The 15,812-nt window shown below is 35.1% G+C and overlaps 1 protein-coding gene across 1 annotated transcript in view; it reads right to left on the bottom strand.

Annotated features, from left to right (window-relative positions):
• KATNAL1 (katanin catalytic subunit A1 like 1) overlaps positions 1 to 15,812 on the bottom strand; it is a 76,352-nt gene that overhangs the window by 25,990 nt on the left and 34,550 nt on the right. The window contains exon 4 of the mRNA XM_021678267.1: positions 7,511 to 7,679. Within this exon, the coding sequence (XP_021533942.1) occupies positions 7,511 to 7,679 (169 nt within the window). The remainder of the gene's footprint in view (positions 1 to 7,510; positions 7,680 to 15,812) is intronic.

Genomic DNA, 15,812 nt, shown 5'->3' with positions numbered 1-15,812 from the left:
GGTGAAGTACCTTAATCAAGTTCATAATTATTAAATGTCAGAGCAGAGATTTTTATGCAGCTCTTCCTGACTCCTCAAACCTATGCCCTTTGCACAACATCAGACCACCTCATGCCTAACTAAGTCAGCTTAAAGCTTAAGACCTTTACAAACTATGAATCCTCCAAAGCTGAGAAAGAGGCTGCAGATGAGGAAAGCCTTGGGACTCTGAACTGCATCTTACAAAGCCTTTTCCCTGTTACTCTCAGCACCTCCCAGGATTCAGGTTTCTTCCCAGTAAAGTCCTTGGACCACATCACAAAGTCACTGCAATGATAATGGTAAGAGGACCTTTTTAAATAGTATTATTAAGACCACTAAAGCAGTATACTTTACCCCAAATTCTTTATTTAACAATATGGTGGCTTAAAAAAAGAATTACATACTCTGGTTTCTATGGGGTTCTGCTAAGATTTACTCAGCTTTGAAGAGCTTTAAATGAAATGCGCTCAGTTGCTAGAGATAGTTCAACCACTGGAACTACTTCAGGAGACAGAGCCAAATACCTCCCTAGAGCTTCAGCCCACAGTTACTGTCTAATACAAAAGTGAAAGGGAAAGTGGTCAAAAAAATGCGTGAATTTCCTAAGCTTAAATCTGAAGAGAGAAAAGAATGAACCTCTCCTACCACACGTCATCTGAGATTAACCATAGGCTTGATCATAAGTGCTGACAGGGGACTAAATGGCTCCCCTTGGGCAAATGCTTGAGTTCATTAAGCCACTAGGTAAATGACCAAACAGTAGTCTTGGTGCCTTGACCCAAAAAATGAATAATTTACTGTTTCTGGGTAGCACAGTGACATAATATTAAGCTAAATTTTCAGAAAGATTCTTGTATTTCAGATGATAGATACCAATAGTGACACTATCAAAAAGAGTACATTTCTGGCATACCTAACACAACAAACATAACATCTACAAATTTAAAATAAGCTCAGCCTACGAATCACACCTTATAATACAGGGAGGACAAGGCTACAAAGTCACATTCAAACAAATCACTGGAAATTCCCTGTAATCATTTTAAAAACTCTTCTAAAAATAAATCAACTAAAGAATGCAACAGAAACCAACATATCTGGGACTTAATATGCCATGATATGGCATTGTAATTTAGACTTACCAAAAAATTATTATTAAAAAATATAAGTAGACATCCATTTTAATATGAATGCCCAAGTGGTAGGAAAGACATGATAAACACTGCCACGGGAAAGAAAAAGCTGTACACTTATCTCTAAGTAGTAAGAATCAGAGGATTTAAGAATAACCATGTGAGTATCTGTCTAATACATTTCATTGTGCATTAGGTTTTATCAGCGAATGAAAATACACTATTTGCCCTCATTGAGCATCTAGTCTAGTAGGGGAAACAAGTAACAAGTGAACAAAACAAAAACACATATAATCAAACTGTGAAATGCTATGAAAAAAAACTAAGTGGTCTGTATGGCTAAGAGGTACTGAACAAATAAGACAGATTGGAGAGACAGGCAGAGGCCAGCTCACCTAGGCCCCTATAGGATACAGGGAGAAGTTTGGATTTTACTCTAAATGCATCGGGAAATTTTTGAAATGTGTTAAATAGGGGAATGACAGGATCTGATTTATATTTTTAAATGACCCTTCTGCCTACTGTGTGGAAAACGGATGGGGTAGAGGGAGAAGTAGAAGCAGAGAAAGAAGAGCCTGTGTTATAGTACTCAAGGTCAAGCCTTTCTTCACAGAAGAGAAACTGTGGGTGTAAGCCAATAAAATGACTTGCCCTAGAATCCAAAGTTTATCAAAGGTAGAGATGAGATTTGGATACAACCTAAGTACTCCAAAAAAGATTCTAGGAACTCTTCCAAGTCAAAATGGTGAGGTTATTAAAAAACAAATTTAGATAAACTAAAAATAATTAATTTGGTGACATTGGGAAATCAACAAAATGGGTGACCATTATCCTTCATAACAAATACTCTGATAAACTGGAATAGGGATATCAAATATAAGTAATTGTGGTTTCAGTTAATGAGCTAGATTAACTGTAACACTTAAAAGAGACTTTATTTCAAGCAATAAAGATAACCTCACCCAAGATACCACCTGAACAGTTTATAATAATAATAATAATAATAATAGCTGCAATAACACTGAAATGATCTTAGAAATCTTTGCTTAGATTTTCACATTAATTGACAAGGGTCAACATTAGCAAGAATTTGATATTTAGCATGAAGTCTGACAGACCTTTTTCCTCATTAAAGCAAATATTTTAGCATCTTTTTACTAACATCTAAATTACCCTTATCAAGGAAAGGTTTGATAATGATCTTTCATTAGTATTGGCTAATCATTCTATGTGAAAAAAATGAGGCTGAAATTAGTGACTAACCCAGTATTATATAAAGTCAATTAATGACACACGTTGGCCTAAAGCACAAATGATGGTTTTTACATTTTATTGCATGTCTTCTCACATTAGCAGATTAAGTGGAAGATGGTCAGTTACTAGCTCTGGGTCTTGCATTTCAAGTGACAAGTGAATTGCACCCAGAGAAGAATATCCAAGGCAATGAAAGATTCAAAAACCACATCATCTAGAGGAGGATCAGGGACACTAGAGACATTTAAGCTGAAGAAGAAAACACTAATGGAGCCACATGACCAACTGACCTATTTACCTCTATTTCCTCTATATTATTCCAAAAGAAAGAACCAGGACCAATAGAAAGTAAGAAAAGATATAAATTTCAGATCAGCAAAACAATTTTCTAACAATGAGTTCTGTCTACCAAAGGGATCATTGCTCTTATTAGGCTGTGAGCTACCCAACATCAGAATTACTAATTAGCAATAAAAAAACCACTGGCCCACAGTCACAGGGATGTCCAAGCTCATCTCAATTCTGAGCTGAGCGACATCATGTTGGTAGCTTGAAATGGGTCAAAGAAGTATTTATATCACAGAAATCAGCTGATGCTACAAATCAGGGCTTGATTTATTGTTTTGTTAATGGTCTAGACTTAAGAAAATAATGGGGAAGATGTTAATAATGCTGAGGATACTTAAAAGTATGCCATTTCTGTAGCTGTTACATTGTAAATAGTACAAAAATTAAGGAAATATTTTTCCAGTATTTGAAAACTATTAACTGCTTCACGAAAGTTGCTCAAATAATTGATGAATGAGTGAACTACCAACATGCATTTCTATTGTTTTACCTTCATCTGACTCATTAGTGAAAAAAAAAAAAAATACCAACCAACATTCATGTCAGAACTACATCTTTATTCAATTGTTAACTGCAACCATAGGTTGGCTACAGATATAAGAGCTGAGCAAAAGTCAGCAAAGGCATTCTGTGAGAGTCCATTTGCTCTACAGAATTTACAATAAAGAGCACCATATATTTATTTGTAAATTATGACATCCTTTATATCAGTCAGATTTATAACAAACGTGTGAATGTGTATATACACACTTTTTTCAGAAAACTAGTTATTGAACATTTACCAATACACTGCTAGTTAGATGATCACCGTTCACCAAATAGTACCCCATATGACAGTATCCTTTTCTTCATAAGAAAAAGAAAAGTTTTTCTCAACTCACTGTTCATTTGTATAATCACTTATCAACAGTTCTCAATCCAGTTTACAACATCTCTCCACATCAGACATCCCTAGACTTACTCAGTGATGAGAAGGAAAGTCTTCAGAAAGGGCCATTTGTTACATGTAATTCAATGAAATGAATTCCTTTAAGTTTAATAACTTTAAATCAATTCTATTAACATAATTTATCATACTTCAATCTGAATTCTATTTAAAAACATATATACATAGCTTTAATCATGAGATCATAATGGAAGCACTGCTCATTTCGCTAAGAGTTAATTAACCATAAAGTCATAGTTTTAAAAATACTTGAGAATCAGAGTTTTATGAATTAACTTTATTTTTGGTTATAATACAAAAACATTTCCTCTGCTACTTAATATTTAATTTTAAACCATCCTTTTTCAATTTAAAAAAATGCATTTGTTATTTCTATGTGTATTTCTATACTGACTCTAGGCTTAAATAGTTAAATAGTAATACATCAAATTTTCTCAGGTACATTCAAATAAGACTGAAAAATATAGCTGTCAAGGTTAATTGATTCATCTCACTCCCTCTCATCAATAAGAAAATAATCAACGTGCAGCCAAGAGTCACATTTTATTAAAGTCTCTATTCCCAGTACCTGCAAGTATGATAAACACAAAGTACGCACATAATAAAGGTGTGTTAAGTAAACAAGGTAATGAACCTGCTTTATGATGACTCTGTGGACCTCAGGGAGAGAAAAACTGTAAGGGCTGAACAACAGATCACTATACAAAGTGATTGTTACTTATTGAAAAACAGTATTTTTAAGCTTGGACCCAACTTGAAGCCCGTCAACAGTTTAAGAAAAAAAAAAAAAAAGGAAAAGAAGATTTAATCACTCCCAGAAAATGAACTGGAACTCTTACAAGAAACAGGTATTGATGATACATTAAAATAAGATGCTAAGCATTTTCAAATAAGAGGCTATATAGCATACTGATTAAAAGCTCAGGTGTTAGGGGCGCCTGGGTGGCTCAGTCGTTAAGCGTCTGCCTTCTGCTCAGGTCACGGTCCCAGGGTCCTGGGATCGAGCCCCACATCTGGCTCCCTGCTCAGCGGGAAGCCTGCTTCTCCCTCTCCCACTCCCCCTGCTTGTGTTCCCTCTCTCTCTATGTCTCTATCTGTCAAATAAATAAATAAAATCTTTAAAAAAAAAAAGCTCAGGTGTTAAAGAATTCAGCTCCTAGTTCCCCCATCTACTTGCAGGTGTGACTCTGGTGCCTCAATTTCTTCATATGTAGAACATGGAAAATAATGCTGAGGTCACAGGAATTTATAGAAATTAAATAAGCCAATATACATATAAAACTTCAAAAAGGGGCTAGTACAGGTTAAGTGTACTCAAGGATGAGTAACAACTGCTCCTGCAATTATTATTAGTTGCCCCATAACACAGTTTGGGCAACACTAAACTAAAAAATCCAAAGACAGTAAGAATCTTGGGCGAGATATGTAATTTCTCCTGTCCTTACTTTTTTTTTTTTACATCTATAAAGTTAAGTGGTTGGAGTACAGCAGCAGCTTTCAAACTTTTGACCATGACACAAAATAATAAATTCATTTGAGATCATGAGCTACTATATACTAATATATAATTATATGATTAAGTTTTTATATATATTCATATAACTAAATATTTTTTTTCTCAAAATAACAGTGTCCTTACTATCACTAAAGCATTCTGAATTTTCTAGTCTGTTCTCCTTTTTTTTTTTTAAGCTGGTTGCAATACACAAAACTAATTTTCAAAACATAACACTGGGGACTACAATATCTCTGAGGAGCCTTCCAATACAAGGTACTCATTTTCAAATTAGCATTCAAAGGCTGTGTATATCTGTCAGTTTCACCTAAACTCCCTCAAACCCTATCACAGCCTTCAGTAAATTTTAAGGACACTAGTATTCTAATGGGCATTTCAGTGCTTACAATAATAACTGAACCAAGTACACTTTTCAAATTCTAATAAACTTTGCATGAGTTTGTTTTTCTAAATTGTAGTCCCTTTTGTGTCCAGAGTGACTCAGAAAACATCTTTGATCTTCAAACAACTGTAGGGTTTTGTTTTGTTTTTTTTAAATAAAGGGCTTACTTTCCAGTGACATTTGAGTACTTACATGTCAATGAAAGAATAAGATTTAGAAAATTATTTGGGACTTTTTAAGAGACAATTTGCAATCTCCAGAAAAATCTGACATTCAACAAATGCTGCCTCATTGCTTTGTTCTTTGCTTGCGAATCACATTTAAAAATCAACATTTATTTAATTGTTCTGGGACTCCTTTCAAATCCAATCCATATTTTTAATCTCATTTGGTAGGGATAACTACATAATATGAAAAAATCCTAAAATAAAGAGGAAAAAGATCTGTGACTTCACAAATTCCATTCCAAGCCCCATTCCTTACTCTCTGACCTTGGGTTAGGTACTTCAGCTCTCTACCTCAGTTTCTTCATTTATAAGATGACTACCTACTTCATGGGATTGTTTCCTCAATTACTGTCTAATCACTCTGAATGGTGTCTAGCAGGGAAGCATCCAATAAACCATGACCAAGATTATTCTCTTGTGTTATGTGAAATTAAGGTAAAGACTAAAAGTTCCCCACCCAGTTCTAAAAGTTTACCTAAAAGCTACTAGCAGAGTGAGGGTTGAACTTCAGACCCTACTTTATGCTCTAAAATGCAAACCAAGGTTAGCTGACAAAAATGAAGAACAAGGGAGGAAACAAAGATGACACATAAGACAGAGATTTTTAAGTATCCATTCAGGTGGTTTTTGATAATGGCAGAAAACCAGTTCAATTTCACCAGCAGGAATGATTAATTCATTCATTAATTAGTGCCCCCTCACAAATCCCAACAAGTATCAGAGATGGAATCACTGTTTTATGGTATAATAGCTCTGACAAATTACAAGAACAAGTAGAATCTATCTTTGAATCTATCTCATGAATAGAAATACTCAAAAAACACCAGTTTTATTCTACCACAGATTAAATATGCACAAGGCCTGGGAAGGTGGTCTGTGCAGAGTCCTGATCTACTGACTGAAATTATACATGGTAAAAATATTCAAACACAGCATCTAATTTTGAAGGATAACAACTTGCTATTAGTGATAAATTATATTTTCATTATAAATGTCATGGCATCAACATGAGGACATATCCTGAACCCCTAGCTAGGAAAATTTAAAACTTCTTGGTGGCAATTCAATAATAATCATCATTCATGTATGATCTCACAATGGAAATGGAAAATGCTATCACTAAAAATCTAATTTTGTCTTTTCCCTAAAATTAAGGCTAAAAGATGGGTTGGATCACCCTGGCCTGCTCCCTCCTCTATAACATTATCTAAAGTCCATTTTAAGGGCAGGACAGAATTTCTACCTAGTACTATATTCATTCACCCATCAATTTCCCAGATAAAGTAAATGTACACAGTGAACCCCAACCAAGGAAAATTCTCTAATTAAGAGAAAAAAATCTACATCCAAGTCTTTCCCCTACAACAGCTTTCATTTATTGCTCATTTTAATATAGAATAGTTGTTAAAATATATTTTACGTTTTAAAACTTTATTTTGAATATTTCTTCCAAGATCCATTTTACTAAAGATCTGTGTGTATGTTTTTTTAAATATACTTCTGAGGTTATTAGCATTGCAGAATGGCCTTCAAAATGCAAAGACTGCTTAGGTTTTATAATCAGACTGTTTTTTAATCTCTTCAATGTCAAAACCGGGGTACCCTGAAAAGCCAAAAAATATATATATAATATGCACCAAAAGTCATGGGCTTTAAGGGAATGAGTTACAAAGAGAGTCTTGCCTTATCATCTCTTCCTCTTGCTCTATAATCCTTGTCTCTACTTGTAGAGGGTTTGTCACTCTTGGATATAGGATGTGCTCGGCCTACAGGTCCCCGGCCTCCTATTCCTGGCATTTCTTTCCTCAGAGGTCTTACTTCTCGATTGGGACGCCTTATCTGAGGTGGAGCTCTGACAAGAAAAAATTAAAATGAAAATTAATCAAAGGCAAAAATATTTCAAACTACTTTAGTCAATAAAACTATTAAATCAAGAAGCCCCAAATCTCAGTTGTTCCCCTTTTGCCAATTCACGGCTATAACTATTAGGTCAGTTTCTAAAAGTGTTTTTCTTAAGAAAAAAAAAAGTGCTTTTCTGTAAAACATACCAGTTGACACAATTTTTAAACACAAATAAATATGTATAACAGCAACTATTTTGTCAAAAATAACTAATCACCAATAGAGGGCAATACAGACTATTTCCATCTAATAATAGCGTAATGGAAAGCCAATTACTTTATTCATTACTGTCCTAAGCCAAAACTAAGTAACTTCAAAAAAAAAAAAAACCAAAGCATATGAAACTAATATAATATTAAGTGTCAATTACACTTCAATTTTTACAAAAGCATTAAAAGCTGAAAGGAGAGGATTCAAAATATGTCTATCTGCATAGTTTATTAATTTATTGACAGTCAAAATGATTTCCTCTGCTTCCTTACTGGAAAATCCAACATTTCAGTCATCAAATTAGTAGGCTAAACAATGAAATCTTTTTATATACAAATTAATTTATGTGTGAAAATGTTATTCATGTTCTGACAGTGTCAAAAGTAATCACAGGAACATTCAAATTACATAGGCTCCCACATGTGAATTAAGAACTTCGATAACTATGTATGGTGAAGGATGTTAGCTAAACAAGTATATAACTTGGAATCCAGCAAAACAGGAAAATAAGATGAAAAGCCAGGAAGGATGCAAACTCGAGGCAACAAAGGTGAAAGACTGTTGACATACTGCAGGTCTAATAGAGCATCATCAGACTGTTGGAATTAGACCACCACATGAAACTGCTAAGGATAAGTGAAGCTGGTGAAAACTGGATGTCTGTCTATTAGGTTATAACATGCTGACATCGGAATCCTTGGAGTTCAGTCCAGCTAAACAAGTATTTGACCACCTATTAGGAGGTATATGGCCACTAGTTTGCTAGGCCCTGGGAGGAGACAAAGATGAATAAGCAATCTTGTGAAAGAAATCACAGAAAAGGAAATCACAGAAAATAGCGCATAGTACAATGGCTACAAGGCATTTTCAAATATAAAGATATTATTGTGGTATTAGTTCTAGTGCATGATTAGTCTCTTAGTATCTGCCAATAAAATAAACATGTGATGAGACTGATTAAAAAAAACAAAACTAAAAATGTTACATGCTCTATTCCTACTATTTCATTGCAACCACTATTTTTTGACTGAACTTTTGTTCTATTTTGATGAAGGAGTGGAAAGTAGTAGAGCAGAACTTTACTTTTATTTTTATACATTTGTGCATGCATAAATGTCTTTCCTGAATCAGACCCACGGGTAAGGCCAAAGACAATAAAATGAGAGCAACAATCTCCTCCACAGAGAACACGTGTCAAGTTTGCCCTTCTGTTAGCAGCTGCACCGGCTATTCAAATAGTCCGTCATTGTTTGTGGGTCTGCTTTTTAGACGCACAGCCGGCCTGAAGCTTTTTGCTCCCCAACAGCAAGCCCGTCCCTTCCAGCTGCATGCCAGGCTGCTCATCAGCTGCTGGGTTTGCCCCGCTAGGCCTCACTGCTTAGGGCTGAATGGTAGAGAATCCTGAAACACTTCTGCCTTCTCAGCTTGTGCTTTCCCCACTTTGGCTTGCTATTTAACAGTCGCTTTGGAGTCCTGTGTAGTCCATTTTGCACATGCATTCGGCTCAGGAAAGCTGTGCTGGGAGAAGAATTATTTCAAAGCTCTTACACAGGCTGCATTCCAAGTGCTTGCGGCTGCTGACCTTGTCCTGCCACTCAATATTCTGATAGGCTCATAAATGGTCTGAATGAAACCACTCGGGAAGCCAGATGTGCCTGGTGGCAAGTCACATATCTCCCAGAAAGTGTGCCAGTGTCTGTGAGTCTTCAGTTCCATCTCACTGCAGGTTGACATTACATTTGTAACAGACTCTGTCAGCTTCCCAAAGGACATCCTTGATTCTGCTCTGTACTTCGTCCATTAGCGCGTCACTGCACAATGTCATGCTTCAATTTAAGGACTCAGTGACAGCTTCCAAGCTGGGTAAAAAATAAGTCTCAAGGCTTCTTTTACTGGCCTCTTTTGAAAGAGAGACGTCAGTAGGTTTACAAAGCATCATCAACCTCTGCCCTGATTGTCAAAGAGAAGACGACACTGTACTAGCTCCCAGTATTCCAAATGTAGAGAACTGCTGGTAGATGTGCAGACCAAAGACTGGGTGGTCTACACTATGCTCAGTTCTCCTCTATTCCCCTCTAGGAATGGGAAGAAATAGGCCTTTTTCTATCATACGCAAATAAGCCTAATCTCCTCCAAAATCCAGGATTTCTTCTTTCTAAGCCATATTAACTATCAATATTATATGTAAATGTTCTTATCAGCACTGCTTGTAATAGCAAACACCTGAAAACAACCCAATGTCCAGTATCAGAACAGATACATAAATTATTATATATTCACATAATGGGTACAATATACATGTGAACATGAATTATAACTACATGCAACAACAAAAGATGAATCTCAGGACCCTTATGTTGAGTGAGAAAGTAAGTTCAAAGGACACATACAGTAGGCAACATAGGATACCGTTTGGGGACACAAATATATGTACTAAAAGTAAAGAGAAGCAAGGGAACAATAAATCCCAAGTTCAGGACAGTGTCTTACTCTGAAAGGGGAGGAGGACAGAATGCAGAGGAGCTCATAGGGGGTGTTCAAAGGTAATAGTACAGTTCTTTATCTTAAACTCCTTGGTGGGTACATAGAAGCTACTGTATTGTGACTCCTTATACCTTACATAAATTTTATTCACATTATCTACTCAGTAGTTAATAAAACTTTAAATGTGATTGTACTACAACAACACTAAGTAAAAGATCTGAGCACCTAAAAAGTGAAATTATAGAGTTGCTACAAAGTTTCTGGCATGTTCCAGAAATACACATGTCCTAGTGACATGGGCTCAGAGTTCATATCCTTGGTTGACCTACTAGATTACTGCCTGGCAAGTCTCCATAAAACATCAGGCAACAGAGAGAAAACTGTCTTATGTCTGTATTATAGCACCACTCTTCTGTGGTTCCAGAAGTCAAAGGGAAAAAGACCTCTTTCAAAGAGGCCCTTCATTCCACACCATATTAAGAAACAGGGTCTAAGATACTAACACAATTTTCTCCAATTGTTATACAGGCTCCTTCTTAAGATTCCTAACTATTGAGCTCTATTTCTTCTAGCATTCTGCTTAATGATTATTCTAATTTTTTTGTTCATCTAATTTTTTAAATTACCTGTGAAATTTATCCATGCTCCTGCAAGAATAAGTAATTTAGAACAAGTCCTAGATATGCCCAAGAACATAAGCCAGATTGCTTAAAGTTAACTTCTGGAAAAGAAAGCAAAATAATTTTATTTTGCTATTATATTAATCTATAACCTATAACTCCAGAAATAAACAATGAAACATCTCTTTCCCTATCTAATAAAAAGATAAGAAACATAAGTTCCAATTAGTTCATAATGATACTTTGCTATAAGAACTTGGAGTCAATATATGAGACTTCTGAGTCCAAGAGAAATTGTTTGTTAAGAAATCAGGAGGCAAAAAACAAAGCTTAAACAGAAATGAGAGGACCTATGATTTGAAATCAAACATTAAAGATTAAGAATTTTAATGTCCACTCTCATCAAATACATGACTGCTATTTTTTCAAATCAGTAAAGTTATTATTTACCTACTAAGTATAGGAACTGTGCTGGATGTTATATTGACATAAAAACACTGCAAATCACTATTCCTAACTTCACAGAAAAACAGCATGGTGATCTGAAGTCAGCATTAGACTTAGAATCCGAAAACCTGGGTGGCTTTTTACTCCCAGGTGCACCAATTACTGATTATATAAGCCTATCACTTAACATCTATAAGCCTCACGTTCTCCCTCTGTCGGTGGAGATGATAATACTTCATAAAATTTGTAAATCTATTTTTCATTGATATAACTTATGTTCAGTAAAATGTACATATATTACACAACTCAATAAATTTTAATACCATATAACAACCTGTAGATGAAGACATAGAACATTTCCCGCTATCCCAGAAAGCTTTTTCATGGTTCCTCTTAGCCAATGTCAGCTGGTAAGGTCAGCACTATTCTGACCTTATTATCATGGATTAGTATTGCCTATCTCAGTTTCAGAAAAATGGAATCCTACAGTACATACTTTGTACTTGGTTTCTTTCTTTCAACATTACCTGTGAAATTTATCCATGCTCCTGCAAGTAGCATGAGTTTATCTTTCTTCAATGTTGTGTAGTATTCTATTGTATAAATACAATTACAATTTATCTATTCTACTGTTCATGAGCACTTGAGCTGTTTTCCATTTGAGGGTATTATTAAAGCTTCTATGAATACGGGGATTATGTTCATGGTAAACATAAGCATTCATTTCTTTGGAGTATGTACCCAGGAATAGAATTGCTGGATCACAGGGTGTATATATAACATTAGCTTTAGTAAATAGAGCCAAATAATTTTCCAAAGTGGTGATGCCATTCTACACTCACATCCACAATGTATGAAAGTACCAGTTGCTCCATCCTAACCATTCTGGTGGGGTGTAATGGTATCTCATTGTAGCTTTACTTTGCCTTTCCTGAACGACTATGGATGTTGGGCACCTTTTCAACAATACACTTATTGGCCACGTAAACATGGTGTTTTATGTTTTAAGTATGAAACATACTCTTTTGCAGAGTAACTTATTCCAGTCCCTAGTACACTTTTTTTTTCAATCAGCTGTCTGACTTTTTCTTATTGACTGTCATTCTTTATATATTCTAGATACAAGTCCTTTGTCAGATATATGCATTGCAAATATCTTCTCCTAGTATATGGCTTGCCTTTTCACTCACTTAATGGTGTATCCCCTCATGAAGAGAAGTTCATAGTTTTAGAATTCTGATTTATCAGTCTTTTGTCTTAATACTTTAGTGTCCAGTTTAATAAATCTTTGCTATCCCAAGATCATGATAACATCCTTCCATGTTTTCTTCTGGAAGTGTATTCTTACTACCTTTTACATTTTAAGTAATGATCTATTTCAAGTTAATTTTTCTATATAGTATGAGTTAGGAGGGGTCAAGATTCCCCCCCCCATAAACATTCAATTAACCCAGAAGCATTTAGTGACAAGACCCACCTTTCCCTACTGAATTGCGGTGACATCTTCTTCATAAATCAAGTGACTTCACAAAAGTTAACCTTTAATGATAAGTTCTAGTTCCAAAAAAGAACTTTAGAAATTTTAGTTGTTTGCTATCAGATTAAAAACAAATATTTTATGATGATATATTCAGGAGTCTGTTCAAAATATTAATTTTTTCAATAAATATCTGAAATCTTAATGAATACAAGACATATGCTACAAAATATGAAAGGCCACATTAAATCTTCCCTATTACCTAACAAATCAATCAAATCAAGAAACACATTGAATACTACAGGTCATGCTGACAGGAGCTGTTTTGTATCCACGAGGGTAATTTTTGTACTCTTCAGAAGCTCACTTTGATATTTAAAATATTCAACTTATTCAAGTTAAAAAATGCAAAAATTCGGGGTGCCTGGGTGGCTCAGTTGTTAAGCATCTGCCTTCGGCTCAGGTCATGATCCCAGGGTCCTGGGATCGAGCCCCGCATCAGGCTCCCTGCTCAGCGGGAAGCCTGCTTCTCCCTCTCCCTCTCCCACTCCCCTTGCTTGTGTTCCCTCTCTCGCTGTGTCTCTCTCTCAAATAAAGAAATAAAATCAAAAAAAAAAAAAAAAGCAAAAATTCAGTTATTCCTTAAAGCTTATAGATCCAGCTTATAAATCTTTTCCCACATACAAAAGTGGCAGATTTTAGAAGTAATTTTTAAGATGCTTTTACATAATGTTTGGTCCCATTTCATACCTGGTTAATTAAATGCCACCAAAATTCTTTACCTACATTTATAAATGTAATATATTTTATTTCCTTCTTAGTTCCTCAACTGTCTTACTCAGTAAAGCATAATAATTTACATATAAATATTTTTATAAGCCTAGTAAATTAGACTTATAAATAATATAAGCTTAAACTTCTCCTAATGTTCCCCAAAAGTACTTAACATAAATTATGTAAAAAAAACACAGATTTCCATTATTCCCTAATACATTTTAAGTTGGAATTGCATGCTTATCATCCTCACTAGCCATAACAAATATGCACATATCCCTTAACAGAAAAATATTATTACTGCAGTTTGATTCTCTTAGACATTTCTATTCTTAATTCTAAATCTTCCTGAAGTTGAAAGATGCTTAGCCACTACAGAAGACAATTATCATCCAAGTTAACCAAGGTAACATTTAACCAGAAATTTCAGCTGATATGAGATCTGGAGCTATAGACATTCTCACACCAAATATTATACAATCCTATTTAATATCATGGGGGTTGCCTTCTTAACATTTTGATATTATCCACAACCTGACAGCTGGAATAGTAACAAAATTTTTGTCAGCAATTTTGATGGGACACACTAAATCCTTATTTAAAGCTGCTACGCCAGTCATTCTATCACTTCAAAGGTGGGGGGGGGAGGGGATGATAACATTACTAATTCATTAGTCTAATGGTAGAATTCCACCACTCTCAGGAAGGTTAATTACTTGATTGTAACTTGCTCTTCTTTATCTAAAGATAGACAAGCCTTGTGTTTTCCATGTAACTCTAAAGACTTTTAAACTTGAAAACCTTAAAATATTCCATTTTCTGCCTAACTCTAAAGACCTTAAAACTAGAATGGACAATGGCATTCTTACAGGGTATAAGGGCTACACAACTTCTACAAATATTAAAATAATACCAGTTGAACTTTAGATATCTCATGTTCTTTGTCTAGCATATAGTCAAGTTCTAAGATTATTCTTATTCTAAAAATGCACAGACACAAAAAACAAATGAGACAGGCCCTGCATCCAAAAAGCTTAAAATTTAGCTAAAACACATCCATACTTTAAGAATTTTACTGAACATCCCTTTCTGTCCACACATAAATCCTACAACTAAAGCCTTGCTGAGGAGTTCCTCACCAAACTAGAAATAAGAGTCCTCAAAGCCAACAAACTGTAGGATAAGACCTTCAAGAACTTATGATAATAGAAATATTTTTAAAAATGTAGGAATTCTGTATAAAATGTAACAAATACCCTTGTATATACATAAGTGAGCTTACCAGAGGGTAAGAGAAATATCTAATGGCCAAAAAATAAAAGAAAGCTGATGGCATGGCAGTCCTTTAGGGTTTCCAGGCCTCACACACCTAAGGGTGTGAGATTCAATGACCACACAAGAAGACCGGAGACAGGGCCTTAGGCCCACACCATTCAGAGAAGTTGAAACTGAGACTAACACATAAATACAGCCAGCCCTGTCAAGGGACTGCATCCTCAGTGAAAGGGCGGAATCGAAAACATATGTGGAAGAAACAAGTACATCTGTTTATGTGGGCCTATGTTCCATTATTTGTGGGGTGAGGCCAATGTCTTCCCTGGGAATAGTAACCAAGGTCCTGCTGTAATGTGATCTGAGGTTCAGTTTTATACTACCTGAGGCAAAGAAACTTACTGAAAAGTGGCCCTGGGCAAGTGACATCCCAAGGCACCTGGCTGAAGCAAACACAGACCCTCTCGGGAGTGACGTCCCTCTAACAAGACCTTAGAATGACTAAAACCTTGAAGAGACATTATTAACTTTACCACAAACAAGAGCCCTCAGAAGTTAAAAAAAAAAGATAAAACTCCCCAAAACTTCTGATAATAGATCAGTTATAGAATATAAAATGAATGTTTAAGGTGGTTTTTTTGTTTTTGTTTTTGTTTTTTAATTTTTTTTTTTTTTTTTTTAGTGCTAGCCCAAACTTGCATTGTTTACACTTCTGTTAGTATTTGCTCTAAGGGAAGAAACCTGTTAAGGTTATAATGAAGCATGACTCGGTTCTTTTTTTTTTTTTTTTTTTTTTAAA

The sequence above is a fragment of the Neomonachus schauinslandi genome, chromosome 3 (genome assembly GCF_002201575.2).
Source record: "Neomonachus schauinslandi chromosome 3, ASM220157v2, whole genome shotgun sequence".
NCBI classification, from domain to species: domain Eukaryota; kingdom Metazoa; phylum Chordata; class Mammalia; order Carnivora; family Phocidae; genus Neomonachus; species Neomonachus schauinslandi.
This window is presented reverse-complemented; position numbering and strand designations above follow the sequence as displayed.